Source organism: Tachypleus tridentatus, chromosome 3 (assembly GCF_004210375.1).
Source record: "Tachypleus tridentatus isolate NWPU-2018 chromosome 3, ASM421037v1, whole genome shotgun sequence".
NCBI classification, from domain to species: Eukaryota; Metazoa; Arthropoda; class Merostomata; order Xiphosura; family Limulidae; genus Tachypleus; species Tachypleus tridentatus.
The window spans coordinates 15,910,006-15,926,077 of NC_134827.1; the positions used below are offsets into that span (position 1 = coordinate 15,910,006).

At 31.7% G+C, this 16,072-nt stretch overlaps 1 protein-coding gene across 2 annotated transcripts in view; it reads left to right on the forward strand.

Annotated features, from left to right (window-relative positions):
- The window catches only part of LOC143246419 (putative polypeptide N-acetylgalactosaminyltransferase 9), a 130,566-nt gene extending 115,862 nt beyond the window's left edge, over positions 1 to 14,704 (forward strand). For both annotated transcript variants that reach the window (XM_076493095.1, XM_076493093.1), the window contains exons 5-11: positions 44 to 257; positions 851 to 968; positions 3,613 to 3,798; positions 4,271 to 4,399; positions 7,147 to 7,257; positions 8,313 to 8,441; positions 14,092 to 14,704. In XM_076493095.1, the coding sequence (XP_076349210.1) occupies positions 44 to 257; positions 851 to 968; positions 3,613 to 3,798; positions 4,271 to 4,399; positions 7,147 to 7,257; positions 8,313 to 8,441; positions 14,092 to 14,253 (1,049 nt within the window). In that variant the 3' untranslated portion in view covers positions 14,254 to 14,704. The remainder of the gene's footprint in view (positions 1 to 43; positions 258 to 850; positions 969 to 3,612; positions 3,799 to 4,270; positions 4,400 to 7,146; positions 7,258 to 8,312; positions 8,442 to 14,091) is intronic.
- The last annotated feature ends 1,368 nt before the right edge of the window (positions 14,705 to 16,072 follow it).

Genomic DNA, 16,072 nt, shown 5'->3' on the forward strand with positions numbered 1-16,072 from the left:
AAACGTCAAAACCTCTTTTGAATCTTTTTAAACCTTCATTTAGGCTGGTTGGAACCCTTGTTGGATCGTATTGCCCGAAATTCTACAACAGTGGTATGTCCCGTGATTGACGTCATCAGTGATGACACATTCGAGTATAACTTCAGAGATTCTAGCAGTCTGAACGTAGGTGGATTTGACTGGAACCTTCAGTTTAATTGGCACGTTATTCCAGATAGTGAAAAAAAACGTCGCAAGCATCCATGGGAACCTGTCTGGTAGATATGAAAACATTGGTTATATTGTTGAAATCCACATTTCATGTTTATGAATCCTACATAATCGGTTACTCTAACTTTATACGCTTTTATATATATACAGTATACATATTTTTACTGCTAACCTGTATTCACTACATTTTGTTTAAATATTCCAACTTTTTATTACGATTAAATTACTTTTTTTTCTTAAGCTTCGTCATATTATTCTAGATTTTTCGTTACCCTGATTTTGCATATTGCATGTACCAATAATTATCCCATTAATACGCTACGAATTCATTTCATGAAAGATCTTAATTTTAATTGGCTCGCGGAGGAATCTACCGATGTTTGACTGAACTCTATAACCCTTTTCTGCCTCTGTTTATGAAAACCGATTTTACAAAATTTGTTTATCTCAGTCACCTGTGGAATATGAGGTTAGGGTATGCTGCGGGATGAGAATATTAGTATTTGGCTCGTCATTTTCGTTAGTAAAAATATATCAATTATTACAATGTCCAAAAATCAGAATTGAATCATTATTCCTTTACGTACTTTACCTAAATATAAAACCGTATTTTTGCAAATATTTTTGATTCGTTTTGCAGGTCTCCAACTATGGCGGGAGGTTTGTTTGCTATTGAAAAAAGTTTTTTTGAAGAGCTGGGAACTTACGACAGTGGATTTGATATATGGGGTGGAGAAAACTTAGAATTGTCTTTCAAGGTATTTTGTAGTGTTTTTTTTTTTTTTTTACATTATAAAATGTCTGTTTTGAGTGATTAAAATTTAAATGTATAGTATACATGTTGTTTAGAATCCGTTTTTATTTGTAGTGTATCCGTATTTATCAAGGTCGTGGTTATACTACTCGCATATATTGTTAGAACTAGTAGGAAAAATAACGATATTCTTGAAATATATATAATACTAACTGAAATAGGCCTGGCATGGCCGAGCGCGTAAGGCGTGCGACTCGTAATCCGAGGGTCGCGGGTTCGCGCACGCATCGCGCTAAACATGCTTGCCCTCCCAGCCGTGGGGGTGTATAATGTGACGGTCAATCCCACTATTCGTTGGTAAAAGAGTAGCCCAAGAGTTGGCGGTGGGTAGTGATGACTAGCTCCCTTCCCTCTATTCTTGCACTGCTAAATTAGGGACGGCTAGCGCAGATAGCCATTGACTAGCTTTGCACGAAATTCAAAACAAACAAATATTTGACTTTAAAATTTAGTAAATAGTGATAGCATGAAAATTAAAAAACGATACATATTCTAAAATAATATTTAACCTTAAGTGTCAGGTAATGTTTTGGAACGCTGCTTACACAGAATTTTATTTTTAGCGCTTTTCAATTTGTAATTTTTGAGATTGAGATTTGCATTCTGATTTTGCGAAGTGTTTAGGATTTGAATTTATACTCAGGGATAAACTCGTGCTTTGCGTGCGATATACAAATTAAAAGTATTTTATTACTGAAACATTGTTTACGGGATAACTGTTCTTAAAAAATTGGATATAAAATAGAGTAATGTGTTTTGCCATATGAGCCAAAGTGCAATAATTTTAGCTGCGGCACAGTGGCCCATCGAATGGTTCCAAATTTGTTTGTTTTTGTTGTTTTTTTGTCTCCAAGTACAAACTTTTAGGTTATAGCTCCATCATCGGTTGGCTGATTTTAGATTAAATTACAGTTTCAGATTCATGAGGTCAAACCCTTTCAAATAACGTATTTGAGGATGCCAAAGATCTCATAGTTTAATATACTGTAATCCTACCTAAAAGAATTTCAACTCTTCATTTTCTAAGATAAAACAATTTGTAGAGATTTCAGCCTCTTCTCGTATGATAACCCTGTAACCAGGCACCATGTTAGTAACCCTTCTTTGAACTCTTTCCAACAATTTGATGTCACTCCTAAGGTAAGGAGTCCAAGGTTGAAGAAAATATTCGAAATGTGGCCTAATGAGTGACATGGATAATGAAATCATAACCTTTAGATATCTATTCAGTATTTCTGTAGATACAACCTAAAATCATATTTGCTCTACCTCTAGCAACAACACACTGCTTTGGATGGCTTAAGAGACTGATTAACTACTACACCAAGATTCCTTTCTTTCATAACATTAAAATATTCCCATCTAGATTATATTTGTCATTTATTTGTCCAACTCACTACATTTTCTGAATTATTTTTATAAATCAACAGTATCCTCTTCACAGCTACCAACAACTAAATCCTTAACATCGTCTTCAAATTTAAACAATTTAACGGCATTCAGTCGTGTATGTCATTGATATAAATCGAAAACAACAAAGGTTATGAGACTGAACTTCACTTGTGACATTAATCCAGTTTGATTGAACTCCATTTGTGATAACCCTGTTTTTTTTTCATCTAGCCATTTTATACTGATAGACGGTGTATCATACTTCTCAATCACCTTTAAAACCTATGGTACAATTTATATACCACATTACAGTTTGTATCCTGAGGACCCTTGTGATTTGTGTCTTCGATTTGATTTTTGTTTGAGCTTGTTTATTAAAATATCATTAGTCAGAGTTTCATTTGTTGTTTTTAACGCAGTCCTTCCGTTTGATTTTGTTTTACTTGACTGCTGAGAATTAATTACACACATACGACAATAATGAAACAAAAACCTAAGAAAAAAAGAATGTTACGTTGTACTTAGATGTGTAACAGACGTGGAGTAACTGTAAATGAAATATATTTATGTACACTTTTGTATTAACACCTCGTTTTCAAGATATTTGCTATCTTTTACTAAGATTTTGAGATTTTTTTTTCCTAATATAACTCTTGGAAAGGCCACGTTATAAAATAGTGAATTTTTAAAATTATGGTGTTAAGAAGTTGAAAAATGAAACGTCTTCTTTGTCCTTTTTCTTTCTGTAATGGTATGAACTTTTTCTTTTTTTTTATTCTTCCCCAAAGGACTAACAAAGTGTTTGTCCATAGACATTTATAACAGAAGTGTTGTAATATTTTATTCCTCTAACGCAGTGGTGCACAAAGTCCGGCCCGCGATGTCTAACGGGAAAGTCAAACGTAGAGAGTTCGCATCTGCGCGAAGATTAAGCGCTATAGAAGAATATGCATTAGATTAGATACTGGATGGTTCCATATTTGTGTCGAGCAATAAATAAAATTTAATAAGCAAATCTCGTTAATGCATAGGCATTTAATCATTGGCGCAATGACGTAATATTTCCGTAATTACGAAATCTCACGCATTCCTATTGTTCTTCGAGATTTACTTACGAGCCCTATTTTGATATTATTTCGTAACAAAAATGAATATTACCTTATTACACCTTACACCTTTCTTTTGTTCTACCACAGACATGGATGTGTCATGGAACATTGGAAATAGTACCCTGCTCTCATGTGGGCCATATCTTCAGGAAGAGAAGCCCCTACAAGTGGAGATCAGGAATAAATGTATTAAAGCGAAACTCGGTTCGTTTGGCAGAGGTGTGGCTTGATGACTATGCTAAATATTACTATCAGAGGATAGGATATGATCTGGTTAGTGACATAGCTATACTGTTAGTTCTTGTAAATATTTATATTTCATGTATGATACTCAAAACTTTAATACATCAAAGTGTAAAACAGATCTTTAAGAACCTCAAAATAGTTTTTTTTCTCTGTAGTAGTGCTTGTTGATTCATATTGAACAGTTTGTTTTTTGTCAGTTACTTTCATTGAAAGTTTGTTCTCATGTGAAAAGGTTGCTATCCACCACACAGTTAGCTGCTCATGGTGTGAATAAATATGCTATATTGATTAAAAAAAAACAAAATTATGGAGTTATCATTTTGTGATAATTTTAGCCCACACTGTTAAAATGCTGATGGCACATTAACATGTAAGAACAAGTAAATGTTAAATAAGGATTTACATAATGACTAAATATTTTCATTTGTATTAATTTATCATAAAATAAATGTTATTTCTTAATGTTTTGAAAACATAAAGTTTGTTATACTTCTTGCAGGGTGACTTTGGAGATATAAGCTCAAGAAAAGAGCTGAGGAAGCAACTTAAATGTAAAAATTTTGATTGGTATCTTAAAAATGTTTATCCAGAACTCTTTATTCCAGGAGAAGCTGTCGCTTCAGGGGAGGTAAGACATTGATCTAATCTTGAGTATGAAACCATTCCACAGATGAATAGGTTAAATGTTTTGACGGATTTCATTTGTATGCAACTTCATATTCCTTGTAATTTTGTACCCAAATTAGTGAAAACAGGTTGTGTTACAAAGTTTATTTGGTTTCACTGAATAATGTTGTATTGATTTATTTGATGAATAATTTGTATCACTAATTAAGGATTTTGTTTCCCATTGATAGTTGTTTTAAAAATATTCCAAAACATTAAATTGTCACAGTTTGGGTATAGAAATCTTGCTTAAAGAGCCATGGAAAATGTTTTAGTATGTTTGAGTAGGCCATGATATACAATGGTTTTTTAATACAATTTTGGACCTGATGATTATGCTGATGCTGCATATCATGCTCAGTTTGCCAATTTTGGCCCAAAAATTGACAAAAAATAAGATGACTACCAAAAATAACACAAGTCATTACGAGTTCTTACCTGTCCTCTGTAGAAAGATACGATTTACTCATTTAATATTGTTTTTAGGATATTTTAGGTATCAGGTAATGCACAGAAATCAGTGTGAAACACACATTTTTGGCTCTTTGTGGTAATTTTTGTAAGGTCATATTTTGTTTATTCACATGACACATGGTCAACACATAGGAACAAAGTGGTACTTCAAATGATACAAGATACAAATGTAATGTTATACCATGTTTTAATATGTTAAACATCTGTAAATCCAATGGAAAGCAACTAAATTCTCCAGTTAACACTTTAAAGTTCATTACCAAATGTTAAGGTAATATTTCCTTGAGGTGCAACTTAATATATAATTTCATATTATATTAATTTCTTAGTATATCGTCTTAACGTAATCAGTCTGTATCCAGTATCTAGTTTCAAAATATTAAATTCCCATCAATTTGCTAATGTTATGCTTAGTGTAGGTCAAACATTACTGCCTCAGTTATTATTTTACTACTGTGCAACCATTACGCAGAATGTAAACAGGCTTTGACAGATTTTGTTCCAAATGTACACAGTCCATAATTTACTTGTTTTGTTGAGCTTTGAAGATTTGATGTACTGCTGCCTGAGTTACAGTGTTGGTACTGAATTAGCAGTAGAGATGATTATAATCTACTGTTTTTTTTCTTTATCTGTGAACCATATATTCTGTGATTAGTACCAATTCAGAGACTTGTTTAATTCAGAGGCATATAAAATGCTATATTTTATGTCTCAGCATGGGTATTTTGTTAGCACTTGAATGTAATTTTTGGACTTCTCATAGGCCCATCTTTTGTAAGGTTGTTCTTTCTTTTATGTTGACAAGTGATGTACAGAGAATACATAATAGGTGGTGTCTTCTTAGTTAAGGCTAGTAATTGCTTCCATTGCCTCATTTTCTTTGAGTTACTACTAGTTCTTTGAGATTTTGAGTTCAGAAAACTCCTGTACTTGATCCAATGATTGAAGTTAAATACTTTGAGTTGTATATTATATTTGAATCTTGGATCATATACTTTTGGGGTTGATTAATCTACTAAGGTTTTGATTTAGCTTCTCTTTATTGTGGTTACACTGGACCAGCGGCATAACTAAAAAATATGCCCCTATAGATACCTAAAAAAAATTGGTTCTCATACTTCTATTCCTGTGCAATTGTAGTTAGAATTCTAGCTAATTAATACCATTAACTTAATTGAATATCTGTGGATCCTTTGTGGTAACAGGTGTCTGTGAACAACCATTGATTTCCAGTGTTAAACATCTTTCTTCTCCATTATTCTTGCATTTTCCAAGATCCTGATTAAATTGTTATATCAATTTGTTCCTTTACAATAATTTTTTCAGGCTAAAATTACAAGGGCATTTTCAGTAAAACCATAAAGTTACAAGATGGATGTATTTAGTAAAAATAAAATTGCAGGATAGACATAAGTTTAACTTGATTTTAACCTCTGCACAAGTATTTTGAAATGTTTGGATCATATATTATCACCATTAAATTTTAAGTGTTGTCAAGATATCTGTTTAAAATGGCAGGAATATAACATGCTTATCACAAAGTAAGATAATACTAGATGCTGAAATTATATAATTCATCGTGGCAAACAGATCCATTTTGAGAAATAAACCCCTTCTGCTACTTCACAGTCGTTAATCTTACGATACAAGACCAAATAAGAAATCTTTTTGATTTTGTATTATATATAGTGTGTGTGTGTGCATGTGTAAAAGCAATAGTAATTGGCACACTGATTTAGAGTATATTGGAGATAAATGGATTGAAAATTTTGCTCTGACTGAAATATTTAAATTTCAAAACAAAAGTTTATTTCAACTATGTTTCTTTCATAATTTTGTTTATTATGCATCTGCAAAAGCAAGTTAGAATTTATCAAACACTGCATGCTGAAATTTTGATTTCATATACTTGGCTTGAATGTGAACTCTTTTCTTCCAAAATTATACCAAAAAGTCTTAATCTAAATATTTCATTAACATACATGTAAAAATGGCTCGTTTGGGTTGAGAAAACTTTTTATGTAGAGGAGCGAACAACGTTTCAACCATCTTTGGTCATCGTGAACCTGACGATGATCAAAGAAGGTCGAAACGTTGTTCGCTCCTCTACATAAAAAGTTTTCTCAACCCAAATGAGCCATATTTACATGTATATTTTTCTCTACAAGTGGGTTTTCTTGACATCACTGATTATTTCATTAACAACTTTGTCTCTTCTTTTCTGATTGACAGGTTCGCAATATAGGTGAAGGGTCCACCACGTGCCTTGATAGCCCTGCTCGTAGGGATGACCTTCACAAACCTGTGGGTCTATACCCATGTCATGGACAGGGTGGAAATCAGGTGAGTAGGATGATTTTAGTTCTGATCTTCAAATACTCTGTTAAGTAAATTGAAGAATTCCTAGTTCCATCAATATCACGATGAACAATCTTGATGCTAATTCTCTATTGAAATCTTTTTCTAATTGAAAATACAATTATTTATCAGTGGATATGTTTGTTTCCTTTGGACATACACACATTTCTATTTGATGTAATTTCAGGGTCAATGTAAATAAAATGGGGAAAACGAACAAGAAAAAAGTTTAATTAAAGTTTTATTGAAGCAAGCTTCAACTGCCTTTTTTACTAAACTTACTGCCTATTATGCGAACCTTAAACATATCAATATAAATCAATTTCATAATACATCTCAGTGTAATTTATGTTGTAGAAAATGTCTTTTCAGTTCTATCTTTTTTATTTTTTCAGATGTTAGTTTTTTACACAATGTGCTTGGGTGGTAGTAAAAGTGCACGTGATACAATCTTTTACAGAATATTGTTTCGTGACGTGATGACAAGTTCCCTAGTGTAAACACACTGCTTATTGTGATGATTTAGTGACGTGGTGACAAGTGCCTAGTGTAAGCACACTGCTTATTGTGATGATTTAGTGACGTGGTGACAAGTGCCTAGTGTAAGCACACTGCTTATTGTGATGATTTAGTGACGTGGTGACAAGTGCCTAGTGTAAACACACTGCTTATTGTAATTATTAATAAGTGGTGTGGTGACAAGTGCCTAATGTAAGCACTCTGCTTATTGTGAAGATTTAGTGATGTGGTGACAAGTGCCTAATGTAAGCACTCTGCTTATTGTGATGATTTAGTGACGTGGTGACAAGTGCCTAGTTTAAATACAGTTTGTAGTATAACTATTGTTTGATAATTTGTAGATTTAGTTTTAGTACAGTTAATTTTACACAGTATTTTATTAATATCATTATTATTATTGAGATTACTAGATATAACAATTATTTTTTATTATAAATTGCTACATAACTATAAACGTAATTTACTTACAAATAACATTACTGAAGGACATTTTTATTTATGATTAACTCTTCTGGTTTTAGTTCTGGATGCTTAGTAAAGAAGGAGAAATTCGACGAGATGAAGCTTGTCTCGATTTTGCTGGACAAGATGTGATACTTTATCCATGTCATGGGTCAAAGGGTAATCAATTTTGGATCTATGATCCTAATGTAAGTAAACAGATAGATTACAATTACTTTAATTGTTTTTTGTCAAAACATGAAAAAAATGAAACTGGCCTCAGTTTTGCTAGACAAGATGTGGTATTTTATTATGGGTCAAAGGGTAATCAATTTTTTCTCCATTTTGGGTAAAGGCAAATTGTATTTTGTTCGTAATAAGATTGATATTGGCACTAGAAAAACCTTGTAGGTTGACTTGTAATAATACTTGTTAATGCAAGTTTGAATGAACTGTAAAATTTGCTTTTTAAGTAGCTTTTAATTCAGCTATTAGTTTTACATACTCTTAGGCATGAGTACGTGTTAGTACTAGAGGTTTGACAGCTTATTTTATTTTTTATAAGATATCATATGTAAGGTTAAGTTGTATCAAACTCATTCTTTTACTTACAAAAAAGTATAGTTTATAGAGGACTGCTCTCAAACTATGGTTAGAATTTGCTTCTTGACTCCTTGTGGATGGGTTACACATACAGAACATTCTGGCATAAAGTTCTCCTATGATGTGACCATGGAAGGCATGGTAAATTTAGCCTTTCAAAGAGATGGGTATCTTTAATATTGAATGATACTGATAAAGTAATAGAATTCATAATTCCACTAGGGAGAGACCTGGCTCCCAAAACAGCTACAACTTGCAGTTAATGAAAGAAGCTTAATAACTTCTCCTCTGATGTAATCAAAGTTCACAACAATTGCTGCAACTAAAATAAGAGATTCTCTATAGCTTATGGGGATTTAAGTCTACAAGTGTAACACACAAGAGCTATAATATAACATTTTGAAACAAGGTGGGACCTAGTGGTCTGTCTTGGGTGTTCCATCCTCTAAACTCAGTAATAATAATAAAAAATAGATAAATAAATAAAACCTCAAAGCCAGTCCTTATCATTCACATACGTTTTTTTTCTCTCAACTCACTTAACTTTTCGGCTTCCACAACATTTGAAGACAACCCATTCCAAAGGCCAACAACCATGTTAGAAAAATTAAACTGTCTTAGCTGAAGGTAACTCCCACCTTGACAAAATTTATACTTGTGTCCCTTTAGTCCTACTGTTCTTACTGTTAAATATTAAAAAAGATTATGTATCAACATTATAAATTTTATTTACAATCTCAAACACCTCAAACAGATCCCTCCATACTCTTCTTTTTTTAAAAGAAAACAATTTGAAAGATTTCATCTTCTCCTCGTGTGATAACCCTGTATCCCAGGCACCATTCTAGTGACCCTTCTCTGAAACCTTTCCAACAACTTGGTATCTTTTCTAAGGTGAGGAGCGCAAGACTGAACACACTATTCCAAATGGCCTAATGAGTGACCTGTACAATGAAATTATAACCCCTTTAGACTTGTATTAAATATTTCTGTAGATACAACGTAAAATACTATTTGCCCTACCACTACCAACAACACACTGCTTGGATGGCTTTAAAGATTGATCAACCATACACCAAGATCCCTCTCTTTCATAACACTGTTAAGATTATTCCTAACCATATTATACTTACAATTCAAATTATGATAACCCACATGCATTATCTTGCATTTATTATAATTAAAACCTACCTGTGATTTATTTGCTCAACTTAATAAATGATCTAAATCCTTTTGTAAATCAGCAGCATCTTCTTCACAGGTAGCAACACTCAAGACATCTAACTGTAAGTTTCAGTAATTTGTTGACTATTTCCTTCATCTGTCATTGATGTGAATAAATAAAACAACAACAACAACAAAAGTACTAAGAATTAACCTTGAGTTGCTCCACTAATGACATTAATCCAGTTTGACTGAACTGTTTGTAACAATCCTCTGCTTTCTTCCATTTAGCTATTAGCTACTCTTCTATCCAATTTGCTAAATTATCTCCCACATCTATAGAGATTTTTTTTACAAACCCTATTATGTAGCATCTTGTCAAATGCTTTCTGAAAATCCAGATATACCAAATATATGCCCTCACCCTCATCTAAATAAACAGTAACCTTTTTCAAATAATGTCAAAAGATATGTAAGGCAAGATTTTCCCTTAACGAAACCATGTTGACAATGAAATTCTAAACTTTGTTAAATGATTTTTCAAAACACTTTCTAACAGACTTTCCAAAATATTTCTCACAATGGATCTAAGATTAATTTGTCTATAATTACTTGGACAGTTTTTGTCACTTCCCTTGAAAAGAGGAGTTACATTTGCTAACTTCCAATTCTCTGGCACCTGCCCACTGTTCAAAGACTGACAAAAAATAGTAGTAAGTAGCTCGCATATCCAATGTTTAACCTCTTTCTAAACCCTTGGTAAAATATTGTCTGTTTCAAGAGACCTATTATTTTTAAACTTCCCAATTTTTTCTTAATCGGCTCAAAACTAATGCAGTTATTTTATTTGATCTTGTTTCTATTTATCAACTGCTCAAGATGTGCAATACTATTTAAACCTTCATTAATAAAACTACGAAAATTTAATTACCCAGCCATCTCATATAATTGTCAGGTACTAGCCTTCCTTTATCATCCCACAAGGACTCTACTCCCATTTTAACATTTAATTTACCCATAATGTATTTAAAAAAATCCTTACTTTTAGTTTTTATATTTTTAGCCAGCCTTTTCTCGTGTATTATTTTTAGTGTCCTACTTTCCGGTTTCACCAACTTTCGTGATCTTTTATAATCCTCTAAATCTCCTATCATACCAGTCAATTTAAATTTCTTAAATTTATTGTGCTTTTCTTTAATTTTATCTCTTAAACTCTTTGTAAGCCAACCTGGTTTTTTACTTGCAGCTACCAATTTCTTTCTATAAAGATTATATTTACCTTGAATATTGAAAAAATTTCATTAATAATTTTCCACATTTGCTCTGTGTTTTCAAATAACTCAGTTACCAAAATTGTTGTCACATCCTTTCAGAATCTGCTTTTTGAAATTTTTAACCAAAATATCATCATTCCTTATCTCCATAGGCAGCAAAACATCGAATAGAGCAATAATCACTTGCACCCAGATGTTCTCCAATTTCCATCCTCTCAATTATTTCTGTATTCGAAGTTAACATTAAATCTAAAATAGCATTGTTTCGGTTATTCTCATTACATCGGAATTCATCATTCAATTAGTGCTCTAAATCATCTGTTTTATTTCTTATACTTCTAGCATTGGAATAGTAAAAATTAAGCGTATCCTTATAACTATTTCTGTAGTCACTTCCTATGCTAAACTTTTCTGTGTTTCTTATTCTTTTTGCATTTAGTTTTTTCCTGGTCTTCACAGCAGTCTAGTTTTAATTTAAAACTTCTCTTACAGTTGAGTTAATAGCCTTAGTAAATATGCCAGCTTCTACCCAATTTAAATGTAAACCATACATTACAAAAACTCCTTTCTTCCACTGAGCTGATCCTACAAATCCAAACAGCCACTCTGCTTCTCCTTACATACTAACCTAAGCTTTGCATTTAGTTCTAGTGAATAAGTTATAATTTTATCATCATAGTTAATTCTGGCCAGTATATCTGACAAATTTAAGTTATGGCCTTTTACTTTAAATGCCTTTATCAACCCTTTGTACTTAATAATTAGCTCCTCTTCTGGCCCCTTTTATTACATTTTCTGCTCTGTTAGTTATATCCTCCATCTGTGCCTTTGTGTAACATAATCTGATTTTTTTCTTCATATTTAACTCATAGACAGTTCTAGCCACATTACTTGTCAAAGAATCACCTATAACTATAACCTCCTTATCATCCACATTTGTCCCTCCAATAGTTTCTCATCTGCAGAAGCCAGGGGCTGAAATTTGTTACTTATCAGAATAGGGTCATTATAACTAAATTCACTACTTATATCATTAATTTCTAACTTTCTAACTTCTTGAAAGTTACTGTTAGCTAATGCATGCATTGCACATAAAAGCTTGATCTCCTCTTGAAGTTCTGCTGACATTTCCCACAGTCTACACTTCTCTCATGGGGGTAGACTTTGAGGTGATTGGTCCAGCAGTTAAAGTTGACTGTTCTCCTGCGATTGGTTGATACTCATTGACCAAAGGCTTGAAGTAAAATAACATAAAATATTATGGGAAAGTTTAGCTGTGTATACAGTTTTCTCATCCTCTATAGTTTGTCTTGAATAAACATTTTATTCCAAATACGTAGCATCAGATTACATTTCACATTCCTGAACATAGTTATTTAAACTTTCATATCCTTCTGATTGAATCACTTTATGTGAAAATCTTCTCCATTATCATTGATATGAAGACAGTGTTAACTGTTCTTGACAGATCTGTTCAATGTTCGTTTTTAGTTCGCATTTAATAACTATTATTTTTCAACACATCATAAGTTCATAGATTAGCTTGATCAATTCATGTGTTTATTATGAAATGGCAGATCAGCTGGTTGGCTGTCAGAAAGGAAACTGAAACTTTTTTTAATATTTCACAACATGGCCATGAGCTCAAAGACTGGAGAAAGCACACAAGAAAGTATAGTTGAACTATTACATTCTTTTAGGGTGATTCACTAGCATTTGAGAGCAAATTGTATAATTTTCTTATCACTACTCTGTCTTTATACTAAAGTAATAACGTTTATGTTTAATTATTTAAAATTAAGAAAAAGAACTTAAGTTAATTCTTAAAACACCAAGAGACAATAAACTAATTTTTAGATTGTATTTATTTAGCATAACAATATATTTATCCTGTTTTATGATTTACCAGTAAGTTGAATAGACCTAAGCCTAAAATACTGTTATGCATACTAAGCCTAAGGTTATAGTAAAAGTAACACCACTAAACTTTAGTTAAAACTTTAACCATCTTACTTTCATTTACCAAAATTACTACATTTAGTTATTATATTGTTATTTAACCTAAATTCTTACAAATTATGATATTAAATAACTTTCAGAAATTTATAACAGTATAATAACTTTTCAACATCTTCCTCTTTCATTAGCCCCCTCTAAATGCTTTGTTCAAAAGCATATAGCTAAACAGAACACCAACTATTAAAAGCTGTCTTAACAGTATTATCACATTGGACATAACATATGATAAAGCCTCTGCAAAATCCGGGCAAGTAGCACGTACCATGCTGTGAAAGGTTTTGCAAAGGATTTATGGTTGTTGCAAATTACAGCTATAATGGTAAGATAAAGCATCAAGAGAGTCATAAAAGAATACCAAATGAATTCTTTTCATGTAAACCACCATGCCAGTTTCTTCACATGATGCAAACATTAATAGGAATTCATGCTACATTATTTGAAAACATCTCCTTTGAATTTGCCTTTCACTTACTCATACAGGACCTCATAATTTATATTCATGCACCATTGATAGTTTTTTAGAAAATGTGTTATAAAAATAGAGTACAAAATTTATCTAGGTTTACTGCAGAAAAGCCTTTAGCAATGATATTTGTATTGTAGAATAATATTCCATGTTTATAACCATCACACAGACATTATTAATAGTGGAAGGAGGTCTGTTAAGCCTAGATACTCATCCTTGTGTCATTACCATAAACTGTGAAATACAAGGTGTATTTGAGTGTTTTTAAAAGTTTATTCATTATATTGTGTGTGTGTGTGTATATATCTATATATTCTGTTTTGGACACTGCAGAAACACAGCATTCAACATGGCAGCAGTCGGAAATGTTTGGAAATGGCACAAAATAAACAGCAAGTGCTCATGAGAGACTGTATAGGAAGCTATCTACAGCAGTGGAAATTTCAGAATTATAACCCGTCCAAAGCAATAAAGACACAGTCCCAACAGGTTTAGTAATGTTTGGGTTTAATGATTTTCATACTAAGGGCTTTATTTATTGCATTAAAAAAGGATAAAGACATCTCACTTTTTTAACATGGGTGAGAACTACACATTATCTAGTTTGTTTGTTTGTTTTTGTGATGGTTATGCAGCATGATTATGTTTGGTCAATAGCACCAGAAGTGCCCTTTTGAACTTGGTATTTGAAATTTGAAGATTAAACAGATCTACCTAAGATGTGATCTTTAGGTATAATACATTTAGGTATATAGTAACAGCACATTTCACTGAAAGTGTTTTACATTTGTAAAGGATGAACAGGATACAAGAGGGGAGAAGTGTGTGCCTTAGTCAATTGTGTTATTGTATGAAAAGAGCGTGAAAACATTCCACAAATATCATTCTTGTTACAGTGTAAATTGCTATGAAAATAATAAAAAATCAGTGATTTCTGAAGAGAGGATTAGCTGAGTTCTAACTGTTTTGTTTTGAATTTTAAAGGTGGTTACACTGGGAATCTATAAATGCTGTACATTATATTTGTCTCCGTTTCAGCTGGTATGAACTATTCATATAAACCTTTCTTCAAAAACTTATTTTATAACAGAAAGCTTCAATTGGTCAATAACAGTAAAGATTTTATTGTTCACTATATATTAATTTTAATTTTATCATACTTTTAATATCAGCTAATACATAATCTAATGAATTTCATTTTAAATTGTTAAGGGTGATTAGATATATTGCTTTTATAGCACAGAATTCATTCCGTTCTGAAAATAAGTAAAATATTTCCATACAACATTGATAAGTTATGCAAGATCGAAACTAATATCCTAATGCAAGTGTCTTTTGTGTATTTTTCAAAAAATACTTAAGCAGATGTATTTTATAAGGTAATTCTGTTTCTTTAATTCAAATTATACAAGAATCTGCATTTTCTTTCTTGAATTTCAAACAACAGTCAGAGCATCATAGTTTATAATTCTAGTTATACAGTATAACAAAAAGTTTAACATGAAAAATAGATCAGTACTGAAAGACATAAGCAAGCTATTGTGTTATTTTAAGATTCATATGTTTACTGAAACTGTTCTCAGATTCATTGTTTATAAGAGAAATAGGTTTAAGTTTATTTTTTACCTTTATTTAATATTTGTTTTATTACTTTCAACTACATTCTTATAAGTACAAAGTACAGTTGGTTGCTGTGTCATTAGTTACATTTTTGCACTGATAATGTAAATATAAGATTGACGTTAATGGTACAAGATACCCAAAAATATATAAAATTTGTTGTATCATTTTTTTAATTGGGTATTACTTTATCAAGACAAAAAATCTAATACAAGACTCTTAACTATTTCCTGCTAAACTTCTACAAAAAAAAACCCACCAAAAAACCCACTAATAACAGCATATTTAAAAGTGAAGTTTGATACTTCAAAATTACCAATAATATCTGTGTAAAAATATGTTCTGCAAAGAGTTGGTTCTCATTAGGTAGGTATCTTAAACATCAGTAGTAATGAAAAATACAATTAGAAAGGGTTAATGAGAAAATGTACACCTTTTCTGTTACCACATGTAACAACTGTGTGCACATACACCAGGCCTTGGTACTACAGTGAATATTTATATCACTACTGTGTGATGTATAATTGGCAGTTTGTTTTTAACCATATGCCAACACAACAGGTCATGTGTACTTATAGTTAAATATGTGCTGATTTAGAGCATGTTTAGATTATTTATAAACTTTAAACATCTTCAATAAAACTGATAATAAGAATCTACATGGCATAAAATATAGTTAGGCAAGATGGTTTAT